The 19,344-nt window shown below is 35.1% G+C and overlaps 1 protein-coding gene across 1 annotated transcript in view; it reads left to right on the forward strand.

Annotated features, from left to right (window-relative positions):
- LOC134539008 (uncharacterized) overlaps positions 1-19,344 on the forward strand; it is a 308,737-nt gene that overhangs the window by 140,536 nt on the left and 148,857 nt on the right. Inside the window, exon 8 of the mRNA XM_063380672.1 lies at positions 6,884-6,987. Coding sequence (XP_063236742.1) covers positions 6,884-6,987 — 104 coding nt within the window. The remainder of the gene's footprint in view (positions 1-6,883; positions 6,988-19,344) is intronic.

The following is a 19,344-nucleotide window of genomic DNA, read 5'->3' on the forward strand; positions in this document are numbered from 1 at the left end:
GTAAATTTTCCACTATACGTTACTTAATTATTTATTTGCTTGCCTTGCTGCCTTGCCAAGCATTAAATTCATCCACACCAATAATCTGGACATATTGTATAACTTATTCTCAAACCACTGGTACTCGATTACGAGGATAAAGTAAACAAAGCTAAGCTGATTCGACTTACAGAATATGAAGTATGAACTATAAACATTTTAACTACAGGTGATTACAAAAATTAAGGTAGCGGGAAAATTAATGTTTTTCTATCAAATTTGCATTTTTTTTAAATTCCATACTCCTTTATTCTTTTTTGACGTGACAACGTCTAATAAATCGATGAACGCCGGCAGCACGCACGAAAAAGTGTCCCGTTACGCACATTGTTCCGTTACGCTGTGTCCCGTTACACACATTGTTCCGTTACGCTGTGTCCCGTTACGCTCATTGTACGCTTGCGCCGCACCGACAGAAGTGAAAACTTAAAACTTTGTTTATATAAGTGTAATATGAAATAATTTCTACGTAAAATGTACGTAAGAAAATTAATCTAATTACTAGTATAATTTCAAGTATTTATTCTTTTATTATAAAAAAAAGTAGCATTTTTCTGCGAGTACAGTAATAATAGGTTATGTTAGATATTTTAAAACACTTTATTTATATGAAGACTTGTTCATAATTATATTTAAACGAAAAGTTAATGTGGTTTTCATTGCTTATTACAACAACAATTTCGGAAAAAAAGGTTAATTATTCTTTCATTTTAAAAATCTGATTATTAGTATAATTTCAAGTATTTATTATTTTATTATTAAAATAAAAACGATTCAATTTTATTCATAAAATTATGCAATCATTTCATCAATGTTTTGTTATGACGTCACGTTAAACTATCGTCCGTAAACCGACTTTACAGACAACCATTTTTTCCCCGCAAACTATGAAATTACTTGTCGAAGACACAGATGGCAGCATCTGCGCACACTTGTGTATTTGCGCGCTCTCATTCATTCCACTCTCGGATACTTACACACACTGTACTGTATACTCGCCTGTACACTTGTACACGCGTGCACGTGTTCCAGATGTTTGTGTACTCTTTCTCATTCCCTGCCCCTCTACCTGAGACGTTTCATTTCTAAACGCCGCACCGTGGCGCCAACGCGTTCATTTTTTTGACGTGACAACGTCTAATAAATCGATGAACGACGGCTGCACACACGAAAAAGTGTCCCGCTACGCACATTGTTCCTTTACACTGTGTCCCGTTACGCTTATTGTACGCTTGCGCCGCATCTATCTCTCTTCCACTCGATTGGCCTATGCGTCCGAGGAGAATAAAGACAGCGGCAGCACACAACTTACATCTACACGTGAACTGTTTCGTCGACTGTTTATAAAGTAAAGTGAAAAGTTAATATGGTTTTCATTGCTTATTACAACAATTTCGGCAATAAAGGTTAATTATTCTTGCATTTTAAAAATCTGATTACTAGTATAATTTCAAGTATTTATTCTTTTATTATTAAAATAAAAATGATTCAATTTTATTCATAAAAGTATGCAATCATTTCATCAATGTTTTGACAACCAATTTTTTTTAAGAGTAAAATGTAGTTTTTTTTAACTGAAAAACTTGTGCTATCTTTTGAGAATATGGGAAAGTACGTGTGTTCTTCGATAGCTTTTTTCATTTATTTTTTTTGCTTCTATGGGGAAACTAAGGATCTCAGCTTTAAGTCGTAAATGCGAGGAAATAATTGAATTCCTTCATCATTCGAAGTAGATTGGACGCGGCCTGTCTTGTTTCGCGTATCGAATGGTCTAGGGATTCTCTTCGTGAGCCAGGCATTCAAGGTAGGGGATTTCCTGGGTTGCAAACTAGAGCCCGCGGCTTTAGTGCCTTGGTTCCCGGAATTCACACACAGCTTAGAAACACGAAAAGTCGATACATGCAACTTAGAAACGTCGTAACCTAAAAATAAAAATCATAACCCATAACTATCGAACTTAAAATAACACAACTAGAACTTTCATAACTTATAAACCCATAACAACGGACTGAAAAAATTTAGAAACTTGGTAAATGATAACTTAGAACCATCACAATTTAGAAACACACAAAAAGCAGCCATGACTAGGCAACACGCCACTTAGAAACACACAACTCCGAACCACACGACTTAGAAACGTCGTAACTTATAAAATATTACATGGTAATTGTCACTACTTAGAAACATACAACTAAGAACTTTAATGACTTAGAAACACGTAACTTATAAACACAGCGCTAAACCACATAAGTACTTTCCAAGTAAGAACCACGCAACTTAAAACAGGCATAACGTAGAAAATTCTGTCTTTAGTTATACTAAGTTTTGTGTTTCTATTTTTTGACAGCACCACTTAGTTCCAATGCCCAACACCACCAGAACATGCTGCCGCTTTGTTAAATCCACACGCAATGGCAGCAAATGTTGTTATGTCGGACAAGAACGGTTCCTCACCAGTAGGCATTGCCTTACGTTCGCATCACTGCAACCGTGGTCTGCAAAAAAAATGCGTACCAACCTTGGCAGGAAAAAAGTACTAGATGCGAAGGAAAATGTACTATATTGTTATCTTATCTTCTTTTATGCTTCTGAGACAATTTTGCGATATTGATGCGTTCTTATAGATGAACTCAAAATGGGAATCCGCTGAACAAACGACCAGAATTAAAAGGGGAAAAAATGCAAAACTCTACATTGATGTTGTAAACGTAAATTATTTTTAGGGCCGATCTGCTTGCGGTCTTGAAGATAACAAATGTCAGAATTGTAATTCTTACAATTGACTCGTTTATTTATTAATTAGTATCATAATTATTGAATATTACGTGTGTATTAAACTGAAGTAGAGTTCTGACTCACGAGGAAAAAAAACAGATAGTATTAAATCATTTTTCATAACACAGGTTTGCTAAATAAATGAGTTATTCCGAAACAGTGAAATCAGTAGCTAATATATATACCTATATTTTTAAATAGCCTGTTTAACCAAAAGATTATGTGTTTGTTTCGTGATCCGCCTTTGTTTAATAAAACTGCTGAAAATGTTTTTGTAGTTGCTGCTGACGTCAACACCAGTGTTTCAACTGAAAGGAAATGGTTGGGGTTTGTTAAAAAAAAAAAATTGGGGGGGGGGGGATCGGAAATGGATTGGGGTGTGAGTTCGTGATTATCGCACTTACCATTCAATTACCGCAGTTTATTCTCTTAACACTGCCTTGCGCTGTACGTGGAAGGGGTTGCTGGGTGCTCCTGCTCTAGCAGAGACTTGAACACAGGACCTCGATCGCGAGTACACGCCGCCAGGCGCATGACTGGGTGAGCATCTTGGCCCACTAGTCTCTTAGCGACGGAACATTTTTGAAAGAGGTAAAAAATTTGCTGTCGTACAGTTTGTTTAATGATGATTTTTAGAAAGTATGCCTACTACACATGCGGGTGCACACTGAGAGAAAGGTTTGTTTGCCTCAACAAAATATTTGTTTGTATACGGCGAAATAAATATATTTTGTTAATTCAAACAAATATTTTGTAGTAGGAAAGATTCTGTTGACCCAAAAAAAAATATTTTGTCAACTCAAATATATAGTTGGTTAGGTGTAACAAATCGTTTTTATTACTTACCGAGGTTGGTTAAGCTAACAAAATTATTTGGTTACAGCAAGTAAATATTTGTTTCGCCACATACGAACAAATATTTGCTTGATTCAAACAAACCTTTTTCTCTGTGCCCGTACTAAAAAGAACTTGTATAAAAGGTAGGCTGTGTCGGAACACGGCTGCAAGTATTTTTTCAACGTGAATACGTCATGAAAATGAGAAGTTTCGGATCGATACAGTGGTAACTTGTTAGGCATAAATTACTATTGCTCTGACGATGCGATTTGTACTTCCCTCAGCACATACTTATTAATAGGTACCGGAAAAATTCGCGGGTCCAATGACCTCCAGGATGAACTCCGTAGTTCTAAGTACACTCGGTGAAATGCCACCCACTCATTGGCTGCTGTCTTGTGAGACGTCCCAACGTAGCAGCCTGTGATTCGATACAGCTTTGGTCGGGTGTTTCTCACTGGCCCAGAGTCATCCAGGTGAGTTGTGAGCCAATGGCAGAGGCAGCACTGAGGTATAACTATTTGTATTTTAGCTTGTCGCGAAATTAATTCGCGAATTTTTCCGGTCTCTACGTATTAACCATACAATTTGGCGGCGCTGTCTTCTGGTCGCTATTGGGTTGACGTCCGTGAAGAATAAATATGTTTGATGCTTCATAGAGTAATCGTCTTCTTTACAACACCCTTCGCTTTTCTTTCGTTTTGATTAACAAGAGCCACAGGCAGTTGGAGGGGGTAATCGTTTTTGATTTTACACGCTCCCCGGGAGACGTGAAAGCGAATCAGTGATAATCACTCTTCCCCGCCTCCTCTTGTCGTCCGCATCCCACTCGACAATAAACAAGTAAACAACGTCTTTTTCACAGACAGTGCAACCCCGTAAAACTTAAATCAGTTCACCTCGTTGACTACGATGTAAATAATTATTCCAACCCCTTAACACACTACACCAAAATTAATTGTCTTCTTATCGTTCCTAAACACGTGATGGAGGTTTATTATATATATGCTGTTTGTGTGGGAAATTCACTGTACAGATACGGTACAGTTTGTATTTAATTAACTTTTTCTCGTAATTAGTATACAGGCACTGCATCACAGGGTAAATTAAAGAAGCGAAACTTTCATCCAACACCGAAATTATAAACGAGATATAAAGTAGCTTACTAATACAACTTACTTTAACTTCAATTTTATAAACTTTAGTTTTATCCATGGTTTATATTTATAGGTCAAAAATTAAGATCGAAAGGTTTTCTGGTTTAATATGTCACCTGAAAAATAATAGCATGTTAGAATTTTTTTTCAATTATATCGTTTGATGGTCTACAATAATTAAGAAAAGAATAACTTTGTTTTGAAAGAAAAAAAAACATAATTATTTATTTTATGTTCAACGACGTTATTCAGCTGCAGATTCATAATAAAACGTAAGTTAAAACCATACGTACGACTTGTAGACTATGTAAAGTGCCCTCCAAGCCTTTTTTGTGATGAACAAAAAATGGGTACGATATTGAAAAAGAAACGCTTAGAGCCCGGGGGTTATGTTTGATTAAAAAAGAAAATTAAGATTCCTCTCATGTTTTTACCCTTCATACCCGCCGTTTTCTAGGAATGTTATTAACAATATTAGAACGAGGAAAAAACGCCTGGCAGGTATGCAGCATGCTCAACATCCAGTATGCGAGAACTGCTGCAAATCAGGGACAATCGAGATACTCGCCTATAAAGAAATTTTGAAGAAAAAATATATATTTAATTGATAATAAATTATGATAAAATTTAATACAGTTTTTTAAAAACGCTATCGCAGTTTCGCACAGTATGTCAGGTAAAAAATTCAAAATTCAAAATAAGAAAATAAATGGAAACATAAATTCACAAAGAACAAGCTAAATTCACAAAGAACAAGCCTAACTCAGATTATGTCAAACATGTGGACCCATAAATGGAAATAAACAGATATTATGGGCAACACGATGACAGCACAGAAGAACACAGTAGATTTCGTCGTTGTGTTTTTCCATTATATCTTTTTTATTTTAATCGTTTTTGTTCTAATATTTTGCTGCGTTTTCCAGGTTTGCTGTATGTCTGCATTTACTGTTCTAGTTGATACTGTCTAGTCGTTATCAGACAACTGTGTTCATCTGTGTTGTTAACTTTTCGTAACTAAATTCCTTCAGCTGAATTATTGTGCTGTCTAATATTTAAAGTTATAATGTGTTCGTCTGTGCTGTCGTCATTGTGTTGCCCATAATACCTGTTACGTTTCATCGCTGATGTTAGACATCAGCTAATTTAGCCTTGTTCTCTGTGGGTTTATGTTTTATTTTTTAGTTCTTATTTTGCATTCATTTATTTTTTCCATGACAAACAGGATAAAACTGAAATGCCGTATGTCCAAAACATTGTTTTAAAACAAAATTCCCCATTGCACGAATCATTTAAAGAACATAAATAATAATACCCTATTAAAAAAAATATTAAATTTTCACGTTTCATAAATTAATGGTAAACATTAACCCTCAATTTATTTCAATGAAATAATTTAACCACACAGATACAATTATGCAGTGGTTATATCATTTACTCAACTAAACTTTATCCATGCACTTTAATAAGTTTCATCTTATATAAATAACTACATTAATACTTTCTATATAAAAATTGTTAAGCAGAAACTTCTAAGATATATATATATATATATATATATACCAGTCTTGGGAAGCACCATAATTCGTATATATACATATATATATATATCCAACTTATCTTCGTTCTTTGAATCCCCAGCCGAATATATTGGGTGTATATCATTTGTCCGAATTTCTACTTCTCCGAATGACCACTTGTCCGAGTGACCACTTGTCCGAGCAGCCAACTCTCCGAGCTCTGAGGGGCGGATGGTGTCTCCCACCCGCGCGACCTTGCTCCGCCCTGCCTCCTCCTTGACGCCCAATCGCAGCACGGCAGATAGGCCGCCAATCAGCAATAACATTTATCACACTGGGAGGTGGCTACCGAAACTATAATAATCGGTAGGATTCAGAATCACCCTATTTATATATCAAAAGATTCTATTTGCAACAGAGTTTTAAATTGAAATGTAATGATAAAAGGGAGAAGAATGTGGTTTTCATGTGTTACTTAATTTTGAAAAAAAAAAAAATTCTAGCTGGTATCCAACATGATGACAAAATAACGCATGTATTTTGTTCCGTTTCCAGACAGAGCTCGATACCATGCGACCATAAGGTTGGCCAATCTGACTTCAGTCAAACATCTGCTGCGACACTCCTCCACGACATTACAGTCTGCTCTTGAGAAGCAGGTAAGTGTACTCGCTTTCATTATCCGCCATATGATTGTACAAATGTATTTGTAACTAAAATAAATAATAGTTAAAACAAACTATAAAACACGCTTTTATAGAAAATCCAACTAAAAATTAGAAAATAAATGTTAATAAATTTGAATTAAAAATAGTGTAAAATAAAAAGAAATGTATGTTATTTGAAAAACAGCGTGGGGTGCATGGTGTCAGTAGTTATAATTATTTTATTGACAGATATGATAAGAAGGATTATCATTTTGATAATATCTTAAAAAGCACCCCACGCTTTTTTAATAACATAATTTTTTTTTATTTTACACTATTTTTAATTCAAATTAATTAATATTTATTTTATATTTTTAGTAGGATTTTCTATAAAAGCGTGTTTTTTAGTTTTTTAACTATTATTTATTTTCTACTTTTTAGTTTGATTTATTTATAAAAGCGTGTTTTTTTAATTTTTTTAAACTGTTATTTGTTCTAATCTACTATTAATTCCGTGATAACTATAAGTATCTGTAATTATTTTCCAAATTATTAATGTGTACAGCTGTATTGATAGTCAGTGAAGCGTTCCACATTTACGTAATAGGAATTTTGGGAAGGATAAGGATTGAGAAAGGATGAGGAAAGGACCTTCTCAATGTGAGTGTATAGAATATGTGAGAAAAATTCGGATATCCCGGACTGGGATTCGAATCCAGAGCCTTCCAAAGACATGTCGGCTGCTCTACCATCGGGCGCTCAATGTACGATAAATATGGAACAAAGCGCCCCACGATTTTTTCACAATAATACTAGTATTTTTCATTCATTATTGTTTTAAGCTTATTTTAAAAATTATTTTTCACTATTTAGTTCGATGTGCTTTAAAAGCGTGTTTATTAGTTGTTTTAAACTATATTTATTTTTCACTTTTTAGTTTGAATAGAAGGATTGGCGAAGTCACAGACGAATTACAGTTGGATTTACGGCACAAATCTCAAAATTTGTTGAAAAGAAAACAAAAAAAATATTGTTTTCAGCCGTGGACAGGATTAGAACCCACGACCGGTGAATCCGTAGATTGAACTCATCGAAGACCCACGCCTTAATCCGCTCGGCCAACAAACCAATTGCCGAGTGTATATTGTAATAACACTAATACCCCAAGTGCTCGAGCTGGAAAGTAGGTAGACGGTACGCATGCGCCGACTGCACGGTTGTCTCACTTGCTCTCACACAGAGGCTGGGTGAGGAAATTATTTAATCCAGTTGATCCTAATCAGGATAATGATATAAACTTATTAAATTAGTTTATTGTCACCGGTCCTCGATAAGTGTACGAAGTTTAGATTAAATCTGTCCGTTTAAAGTGGGTCAAAATCGAGTGCAAAGGAGTCGGTTACAAACATACAAACAAACATACCGGTGAAGCTAATATAATGCGCGTAAAAACAAAATGGTTGGACAAACTAAACAGGGCGTGTTGGTGGACCCATTTAGAAAATTAGATATTACGCAAAATGGTGCTACGGGTCCAAATTTTTTTCTTGTAATATTTTTCTTATTTTTTGAAGTTTTACATATTAACCACTACAGCTTTTTCGTCGCGTCCTTTATATTTGATATTTTGATTTATTGATAGTCTCTTAAGCATACCTTGTATATGCAAGGCAGTATTAGGTACAAAGAACAGGTAAAGAATTAATTATGAATTCATAAATTCTTTAAAATGGAAACAAAAAGGCAAATAGTCATCTTTAACTAAATTAAAAAAAGAACTAATTGCGTTCAAGATGTTAAAATTCTTTTAAAATTTTCCTTAGTTATTGTTTATTAAAACGATATACTAAATAGGTATAAAACTCTATCAATTTGTGTAAAAAATTAGACGCAAAGGAAAAATTAAGCGTAAACAATCAGAATAATAATGATTTATTTTTAAAAGTCACAAATAGGTACTATTAAAGCTGTTGTGGTATTAGAAATAATGGCGCAAATACAATTCAAATTTGTAACCTTTTGAAAAACCAATTTAAAAAATATATATATATTTTTTTTTATTTTTACCCCATTTTCACACACTTCGTTCCTTTTTATTTTATACAAGCTGATAGAACTTTATACCAATTTAGTACACCGTTGTAGTAAACAATAACTAGGTCATTTTTCAAAAGCATTTAAACCTATATATCGTGATTAGTTTTTTAATTAGTTAAAGTTAAGGTTTTTTTCTTAATTCTTTCAATTTTTCTGACTTAATGAGTTCAGAACTAATTCTTTAATTGTTCTTTGCATCTAACACTGCCTGGAATAGTCGAGGGATGCACCACGGACCAAACGTAAATACAATCATTAAATCCAAACGCGCGACAAAAAGGCTATAAGGGTCAAGAGTTCAAATTTAGGAAAACACTTAAAAAAAATATAACAAAAAATATGAACCCCTAGTAACCATTTGCTCAATATGTATTTTTTAAACTGGTCCACCAATACTCTCGATCAGTTTGTATAACCCTTTACAAATCATCCTGTATGTATATATATACATTAAATGTATATAATTAATTATATGTACTAGCTGTACCCAGCCACTTGTAGCTGTGGCTCAGTCTGGTTAAATGGAAAATAAAGAAAAGTAAAACACCATTTTTTTGTAATTTGTTTAAAGTTGGTACAGATATACAAAGAATCTGTCTCTATCTCTATATATTTATAACTCTATCCCTCTCAACCTCTATAGTTTTCTATCTCTTTAACTCTCTAATCTCTCCATATTTGTATCTCTTTATCTATGTACCTCTATAAATACCACTCACAATTATTATTTTTTTAAATAAGATAACTTATAATACGAATCTCTAGGACACAATCACCCGAAACAATTAAAATATTTCGGCAAGCACATTTGAGTATATAAAATATACATACTGTAATGAAAATATGAGTTTATAAGAAATTCAAGATTAAGGATTGTAATATAATTGTTTTTATATTGGTCTAAATTTTGTACTAATAAATGACACGCATTGGATAAAATATATTAAAATATTATTTTTCTCGTTATTTCAGCTAAAGTAATTTTAAATTCAGAATAATTTTATATTTTAGTGTCATTTCTTTGCTATATGTATGTTGTAATAACTTGCATTTCGGTGTTATTAGATCTATCACCATCTTTATATATATATATATATATATATATATATATATATATATATATATATATATATAAAATCTACACTTAAATTCCATCAGTTTTGTGAGTTTTATATGACTTTCCAAACAATCGTATAAATTATTTTAAGCTTTTTTATTGTCATAAGTCATTCTTTGGAGAATTTAGGTTTATAAATAGCTCATATTGCTATATAGTATTATCTTAAAGACAAATCTCTACGTAAATATGTATTGCTTTTTCCATGTTGTTTTAACAAAAAAAAAAAGTCCTTACGAATTGAAACCAATTATACGACTGTAAAAAGTGGGTTTATCCAGTTTAAAATGAATATATGAGAATTATTACCATGCGATTAGTTCAATAAAACTTCTGGGCGAGATAATTAATCAGAGTATAATTTTATTAATGGGGAGTGGAAGCGGCGAAATAATTAAACCTCATTAAATCCAGTTACCTTTAGTGCAGGATTACAGGCTTACGTGAGCAGTGATGTGTGTTGCATTAAAAATAGTGCAGCATGGGTATTCTTTAGAAGTCCTCCGAAACAGGTGCTAATATTTTTTTTGTTTATTTACAATCCATTTATAAAGAAGCATGGTCACTATGTGTGAATTTTTTTTTAATGGAGGATGAAATATTAATCCCACAAAGATGAAACCAGGTAAACAAATATTTACGAAGATTTCGCTACAAACATAAATGCGTAGGCCGTAATAGTTTGTACATCACCTGTATCTAAACGAAATACAGACAAATAATATTCAATTTGCAATATTTTTTTATATTTATTATATGCTAATGTTTATTTTTTATCACTTAAACTTTTATAAGAGCGGTAAATATTATAAATGTTATTTTGACGTGAATTCTTACTCTATTCAATACGAAACGAAATCAAACTAATTTAGTTAGTATTAACACCATATTTCAAACCATGTTGTATAACTACGTTTATTGTTTTGTTTTTTTGCTGGCTAATTATGAGCGATGCATGAGTGAACATGTATGATCATATGCAGATGCAGCAATATTCCCGGCCCTATCCCTTTCCTCAAAAAATTTTTTATTGAAACTATTCTGAACATTGCGAATGTACTACAGCCAACGAAACCCTACAGAAATTCTTTCAATTTATTTTTTTATTGGGGGTTGGGGGGGGGGGGGGGGGACAAAACTTTTCAATTTTTTTTTCTCCTCCCACCGCAGCTGAATTGCGGCAGGAACTTTCTCTGCGCCCGCTGTGCGTACACCTTACCACGCTTTGGGCGGGTGGGGGGGAGGGGGGTGGAGAAAAATAAATAAAGTTCTGCCTTCGTATCCCGCGGGGGAAAGTAGACCCTCGATCCGCCCTGTTGACAGATCACTCCGCGAGCATATGAAAGACAAACTCTCTCTCTCTCTCTCTCTCTCTCTCTCTCTCTCATTGAGAGATTTGCCTACCCCGTCGCCAACCGGAGTTAACATTTCATTTCCTCCAGGTCTTTATTTTATTTTTTTTTTGTTTCACCTCACCTCTTCGACCTCTTTTTTTTTTTCATCCCCTTGTCGAATTCTTCGCTTGTGCATGCTGAGTTTAGTTTTCTGGCGTGTTGGAGGATAGCGTTTCTTTTTTCACCCTTCCTTTTCTCGGCCTTTGCACTCTCCACGGCTATGCGAAACTTCTGCGAGGAAGTTACGAATCGAGCGAGTTTCTTTTATTTCCGCGGGGTGCGGGATTGCAGGTTAAAAACTCGGAAAGAATCGGTGGTCCGGAAAGAGAAATCAAAGTGAATCACTGTGCGAACGCGTGCATTCAAATCTCTCAACCTAGCAGTATAAACTTGGGAAGGTTTGCCACAGAGAAAAATTTATTCGTCCCAACATCTCAGGGGGAAGGTGTTTAAATTCCAGATGCATCGAGCGAAAGATAAATCATCCGAGTTGCATATTATATCCTCTTTATTTAATTTATTAGTTATATTTATAACAGTTTTTATCTTGATTATTCTCGTCTGTAGGAACATCATATTCTTACAATTTTTATGTAGTTTTTATATATATATTCTAGGCTAAGTTAAATCAATTGAGATATCTTATAAGCTTTAATTTTTTCTATTTAAAAAACTTGGGAGTATTTTTTTTTATTTAACTTGTATTGCATTTTTGAGTTTTTGTTTATTTTCTTGGTTATTGTTTTCATTTATTTTTAAATTAGTTTTGTACGTTTTGTTTTACTATCGTTTTCACGTACTTAGTAAAACATTAAGTGGAAGAAAAAGGTTTCGCGGCACGTCTAAACTTCGCCTCAAAAGAATAAGTAAATGTAAGGTGTACATTTTGTTTTTACTGGAACTGCAGAAACACAAATCTTTACAGCTGGATATTTTTTTTTATGTCAGAAAAAAATATATCATTGATATAAATTAGCCAATCTGGTGCAGCATGTCTGGTTTATTACGTTTCAGATTCTGTGAAAGCCTGAGTGTTTGTTGAAGCAACGGTCATAGAAAGCCACCTTATCTTGAACAGCTACATATCATAGCGTATATAAGAATCTATTTTTTGACGTGACAACGTCTAATAAATTGATGAACGCCGGCTGCACGCATGATAAAGGATTACTCAGTGTCCCGTTACGCTTTGTCCCGTTACGCTCATTGTACGCTTGCGCCGCATCTATCTCTCTTCCACTCGATTGGAACAACCATCGATTTGACTTTTTCGAGGCACATTAAACTTCAAACACTCCCATTCGTTTCCTACTTTTCCTACCATCGTCCTATCCTTAACAGAATAACACAGGTTGGAAAAAGTTAAATAGCAAACATGTATAAAAGTTATAGTTAAAATAATCTTTTCGTTAAAGTAATAAACATATTTGAATTAATGAGCGCAAATAAAAGTAAATTTATCAATTAAATTGTAGATTTCATTTCAGTCCTTCTTTGTATCCATACAAAATAGTGATAATTCAATAAAAATAATTCAATTTTATTCATAAAAGTACGCAATCATTTCTTCAATGTTTTGTTATGACGTTGTCAAGTTAAACTATCGTCCGTAAACCGACTTTACAGACAACCAATTTTTTTTTCTTTTACACTTGTTCGACGAATTTAGTGTAGTATATTATTTCTCTTGTGAAGTATGAAAGAGAAAACAATTTATTACTTTTTACTATGGCTATTCTTGAGAGAAAATTAACGGCAAACAAGGAGGGTGATTCCAAACGAGACAGCCGCAATATTAATTTTTTCATGTGATACCAGCTAACAAACATCAAACTTTTAATGTAAGCCATGAATAAATACAAAAGTTGTAGAGCTTAGGTGTATATAATTGAAACTTAAGCTGCAGAGATTGATGTAATATTTTCGTGAAGCGATGTGGAAAATTAACAATTTATTGCTTATTACATACTAATATGAACAACTGACCCAAATATCTTAGTTTGAGTTATATGCATTTAAAATACTGGAGATAAAAAGCTATAAAGAAGCTTCACTTCAAAAATTAATCCTTCATATATTTTTTATTCAATGTAAATTATAAGTAATACGTAAAGCATATGAAATGTAAATTATTAAAATAATGGCAATAGCTGGGAGCACGAGCTCTAAAAGCGGGGGGGGGGGGGGGGTTGTTAAGGTCGACACTGGCTCGCACATCACACTCCTCTTCGCCTCTACTCACCAGGCACCAAACGGGCGTGTAGTTTTCGTTTCGGTAACACGTCTCTATGAAACTTGTATTTGTTACCTTGTAGGTTTAAATTATACTATTACAAATTTAGTATCGCTGCACATTCTATATTATTATTATAATACACCTTTTAAAATTTTCGTGAAAACACACGTTCTAGCCTTTTTTATTCTGTCTGAAAAATAAATAAAGACAAAATCATGAAATGAATCTTTTATATGCAAGTGCAATTACTCTTAAATGCATTAAATAATCGGGCACTTTCGAGTAATCTTAAGTGGTTTGTTAACACCTGGAGTTGTGTACGTCGTTTTTAAGAAGATAGTATTACTAATTATTTCGCTTCTAATATTTCGTGCTTTTGCTCTTTATTTTAAATAAGTTTATAAGAAAACCATATTTAACTGTTTGTAAAGGGTTTTTACTAACAAACAAGTCCTTTTTTATTAACTTAAAAAGCAATTTGTTATGTCAGTCTCAGCGTTTAATGAAAGAATGAAATCATGTAGTTTACAGTTTTGGTTTGACCGTTCATATATAGCCTTCGTATTCAAACTCTTAATTTTTAGTGAGTCATTCATTAAATCAATCAAAAAAAATTGGTTGTCTGTAAAGTCGGTTTACGGACGACAGTTTAACGTGACAACGTCATAACAAAACATTGATGAAATTATTGCATACTTTTATGAATATAATTTAATCATTTTTATTGAATTATCATTTTTTTGTATGAATAAAAAGGAGTGAAATGAAATCTACAATTTTATTGATAAATTTATTTTTATTTGCACTCAATAATTCAAATATGTTTATTACTTTAACGAAGAGATTATTTTAACAATAACTTTTATACATGTTTGCTATTTAACTTCTTCCAATCTGTGTTATTCTGTTAAGGATAGGACGATGATAGGAAAAGTAGGAAACGAATGGGAGTGTTTGAAGTTTAATGTGCCTCGAAAAAGTCAAATCGATGGTTGTTCCAATCGAGTGGAACAGAGATAGATGCGGCGCAAGCGTACAATAAGCGTAACGGGACACAGCAAACGGGACAATGTGCGTAACGGGACACTTTTCCCTGCGTGCAGCCGGCGTTCAACGATTTATTAGACGTTGTCACGTCAAAATATAGGTTTCCCGAAACCATATAAATAAATAATTGGGGGAAATTAATATATTTTTTTTATTTATCGAGTGATATTCTAAAACTAGTTTTGAGACAAAGAGTACATACGAGTTGATTGCAATACGTGCTACGACTGACATAAACTGTTGCCTTTGAGGTTCGATCTCACGCACCATTTTCATAATTTGTCATTTCTTCATTACTTCTATACAAGAAACGTTTTTCTAAAAAAAAAAAAATTTAACTTGACACTTTCTTTGCATAAGTTATTCCGAGACAAATAAGTGAAATATCATAGGTGTAAAAAGTTGCTCCACTTTTTTTTTACACTTACGTACAACAAAAGCAAGTGAGGTATAGTGTAAAAATGTTATAAATAGCACTTAAATGAAAATAATGACGGAAAATAAAAATTAAATTAGCGTGAAAGACCAAGGCTGCAGTGGATAAAAAATATTCATTAAATATGGATTGTTTTAGTAGAAAACATAACTTGTATAAACTCTTAAATAAGTTTATGTTATGAATTAATTGGAAATGGAGCGTGAAAACACTGATTATCAGAAGCAGTTTCTGTTATGACGTCACCTCTTGTGTCGAAAGCGAGCGAGAGCTGGCGATGACGCGATCCCATCGAGTGAGCGAGCGAGTGAGCGAGTGAGCGAGTGAGTGAGCGAGTGTCAGACAACTCCGGCGGCGATGCGCGCCGGAGAATTTGCGCGGTTGGACGATTTTCGCGCGCTGTTTGACGTCCCTTTGCGCGCACGTGATTAGCACGCGAAACCCCCGCAGGGGTAGGTGGTTGTTTGGGGGGGGGGGGAGGGTTTATAGGCGACGCTACGCAACAAAAGGGTCGCTTGGGCGCGACAAACGCAAAACAGCGGTGAAGGGAGGGGGAATGGACTCCGGAAAGTTTGAAAGTCCCGACCAGAACGAAGCCCTCGGCCTGATGGATATTCCGGCAAACGGTGTGCACCCGCTGAACACGCATCCCTTGTGACGTTCGGGTCTTTGTCGCTCAATTTCGGGCGCGGTGACGCATATCGGAGTCCTTACTGGGTGCGCGTCTCGCCATTTTACTTTAACTTCCCCTCACAGCCCCCACAGCCCTCTACCAGAGTGGGGAGAGAGAGGGAAAAAAAGGTTGTGAGCTGACGAGCTCGGTGAGATGTCATAGACCCGTCTGTTCCGTGGTTGAAGCAGCGATTCTGGTGAACAATCTAAACGAAATCGCGGCCGCTTAAAAATGCTGGTGCTGAAAGTTCGTTCGACGTCACCAAAGTAGCTCGGTAAAAAAAATATATTCAAATTATGTGGTTGGCTTTGCTAAGGGCTCCGCCTACCCGGGCACACACACGGTGCACAGAGCTTCAAGAAAAAACAACGCGATTTCAAAACTACTCAATATATCCGAGTGGGGCTTGTTTACTAACAGCTTGTAAGAGTTCGCAGAAGGCCGAAAAGTACTTTTCATTTCGGATTAAGTTTTTAAACTGTATCTTTAGAAGAGTAAAAAAATGGCAAAAACGCATGTTTTCAGAGTAATTTTTAGGCGTAGAACAACCAGTGCAGATTCTTGAAAGCACTTAAGGGACTTGGATTACACATTTATTTTCATTTCTCGGCCATGTAATGTTACGGTCGCCGCTCAAATTTCACAGTCGTCCTGTGACGACGAGAAGACTGCGCGCCAGTCCAGAGGTGACACAGCGCTGGAAGCACCGGCGAGCGTCGCGCTTATCATCCCGCCTCACTGACACACATACACCCCTGACGAGGCGGAACCTGGGGATCGACTCCGAAATTCGCGCTACTAGTGAGCGGCGTACGTTGAGTTTCGTTTGACGGGCGTTCTCTCAGACACTGACGTAGTAGGGTCCACGGGCGCTCCCTTCAACTCCCCAGATGCCAGGAGGCTGTGCCCATTGCATGCCCCCCCCCCCCCCCACATTCGATTACGGGCCCTGGACCCAGTATCGGAGACTTTCTGACCCCCCCCCCCCAACTCCCCCAAATGATACAGTCAAGTGCTACATTATAATTTCATGGTTATTTCGTACCTACACTCTTTTTGGAATAAGTATGTTATTAACCTGGAAATACAGGGTATAATTATGGTTACTATTTTGTAAGTACAAACTAAACTTTATTTATAAAATTATTTTACTTTAAATTTAAAATAACCACAAAGAGTTATGTTTATTTATTTCACACACTGAAATAAAAATGACAATAGTTACAGAAAAATACCATTAGGCTGTGCCCGGGCCCTGGACCCATGGATCCACCCAGCCCCCCCCCCCCCCCCCCTTCTTGTGGGGGCCATGGCCCATTGACGACAGTGCCTGCGGGAGTGTTCCATTTGACCGCTTCCTTCGTGATTGTAGCTTCGTGCGCAGGAGAGCTTCGGAAAGTGGGGGAAGCCTTCATTTCACAGACGAGTGAGCCACACCCGAAGTTCCCCGAAGTTCATGCTCGCTTTTTTTCTTCCCCGTTCTATCTCATTGTATCAACCGGTGCGGCATTAAATTTTGCGGTCGATTAGGATAGGTTAGCTACATTATAAATACTTTAAAACATTGTGGACGGTTGGTTATATTAGGTAGCCTAAGTATAGCTACATTAAAAATACTGTAAAATCATTTTATGGTTGCTTAGTAAATAACCTTTTTAATATGTAGCTATCCAGGGCTAGGAAACCGTTTACATGATTTCACGGTATCTTTAATGTAGCTATCCTAACCAAATCAACCGTCCACAATGTATTAAAGTATTTGTAATGTAGCTAACCTAACCTAAAAAAAAAAAAAAACCGAATATGCACGATCGGGCGTTTCGCTCTCTCGTCTGTGAGAAGAAGGCTTCCCCGGAAAGTGACGACGGTGTTGTCGTCGAACTCCCGCCTGTGGCTTGTAGCCGGCTGACGTCTGGGAATACCACCGCGACGAGGTGAGAAGCCTAAGATGTACATCAAGTTCTGTCCCTGCCCGAACACGCCCGAATATTCACCTTCGGCCAACTCGGGATTTGTTTTATTTTTGCGCAGGAAAAATGAATTCAAATATTAAAAGTGGTCTGTTATGTTAGCTACATTAAAACACTTTAAAACACTATGGACGGTTAGTTAGGTTATTTCAGCTACATTAAAATAAACAGAGAAATATAAATGTAATATATAAATAAACCCGAGGTTGGCCGAAGGTGAATATTCGGGCGTGTTCGGGCAGGGGCAGAACTTGATGTACATCTTAGGCTTCCCGCGATGAGGTACACGTCTCTGCCCGTAGAAACCGAAGTCGACAACATGGCGGACCCACGTCTTACAGTACAGCATAAATCTTTACAGGCAATACGTTCCAATTTGTGAAAACATCGGAGGACGTACCGATAGTATTGGCGTGCCAAATGAAAATTTATACTTCAAAACTACTCTAGAATACGTATTGTGAACTTAAATAGTCATAGCAAGGAGAGTAATCAAGAATTTGAAGAAAAAAAACGTTAGAAATCTGATGTCATTACTTAAATTAAACACAATCTCACATAGCATCATGTTTTGCTTCTGAAGCGTAGTGACAGAGCATGCGCCATGAAATTCGATACTTTTGTTTTTGTTGTTTCAAATCCCGTCACGGGAAAAAAAATAATTTTTTTATATAAATAACATTTTAGTATACAAATTGTACTTCAAGCAAATTTAATGTATTAATATTTTTTTTGTGTTTCTTTTCGCTGTAATAACTGTTAATACATATCTCAGTCTATTGGTTTATTTATTTCACACTAAGTAGCCTTTATGTATTACCTATAGTAATAAAACAAATAATACAACCACAATAAACTAAAACAAAAAAAACAGTTTCCGTATGTATAATTCAGAGATAAGACTTTTTTTTTAAAGGATGCCCAACCCCTGTTAATTGATTAAGCGACCTGGTTTTATTTCACTAAGAATTTAATAATGATGGGCATTACTTTTATCTTAAATTGTGCTGTTCGTTTGTCTCGGTTGGTAAAAAAGTTTGACAAGTTTTCAAACTAGTTTAAGAAGTAAGTAATTAATCAGAATTTAAAAAATAAAAATAAACTCGGTAACATTTCGAACTCTTACGTTAAATGAGCGCAATTATTGCTATGGATTATACGTTGATACGTGACTAATTGCATGTAATTTTATGGTTATGTCATTATATCTTGTATTTAATATACACCCCAATTCCCTTATCTTATATCTATACTATTTTAAAAATGTAACTGTCTGTTCGTCTGTTTCTTTGTTCGTGCATCACGCAAAACTACTGAACCATTTTTGATGTTATATTTTTTAATAAAATTTTATTAACATATTTATAATTAATATTGTAATTAATATATAATTAAATAT

This window comes from Bacillus rossius, chromosome 14 (genome assembly GCF_032445375.1).
Source record: "Bacillus rossius redtenbacheri isolate Brsri chromosome 14, Brsri_v3, whole genome shotgun sequence".
Lineage (NCBI taxonomy): Eukaryota > Metazoa > Arthropoda > Insecta > Phasmatodea > Bacillidae > Bacillus > Bacillus rossius.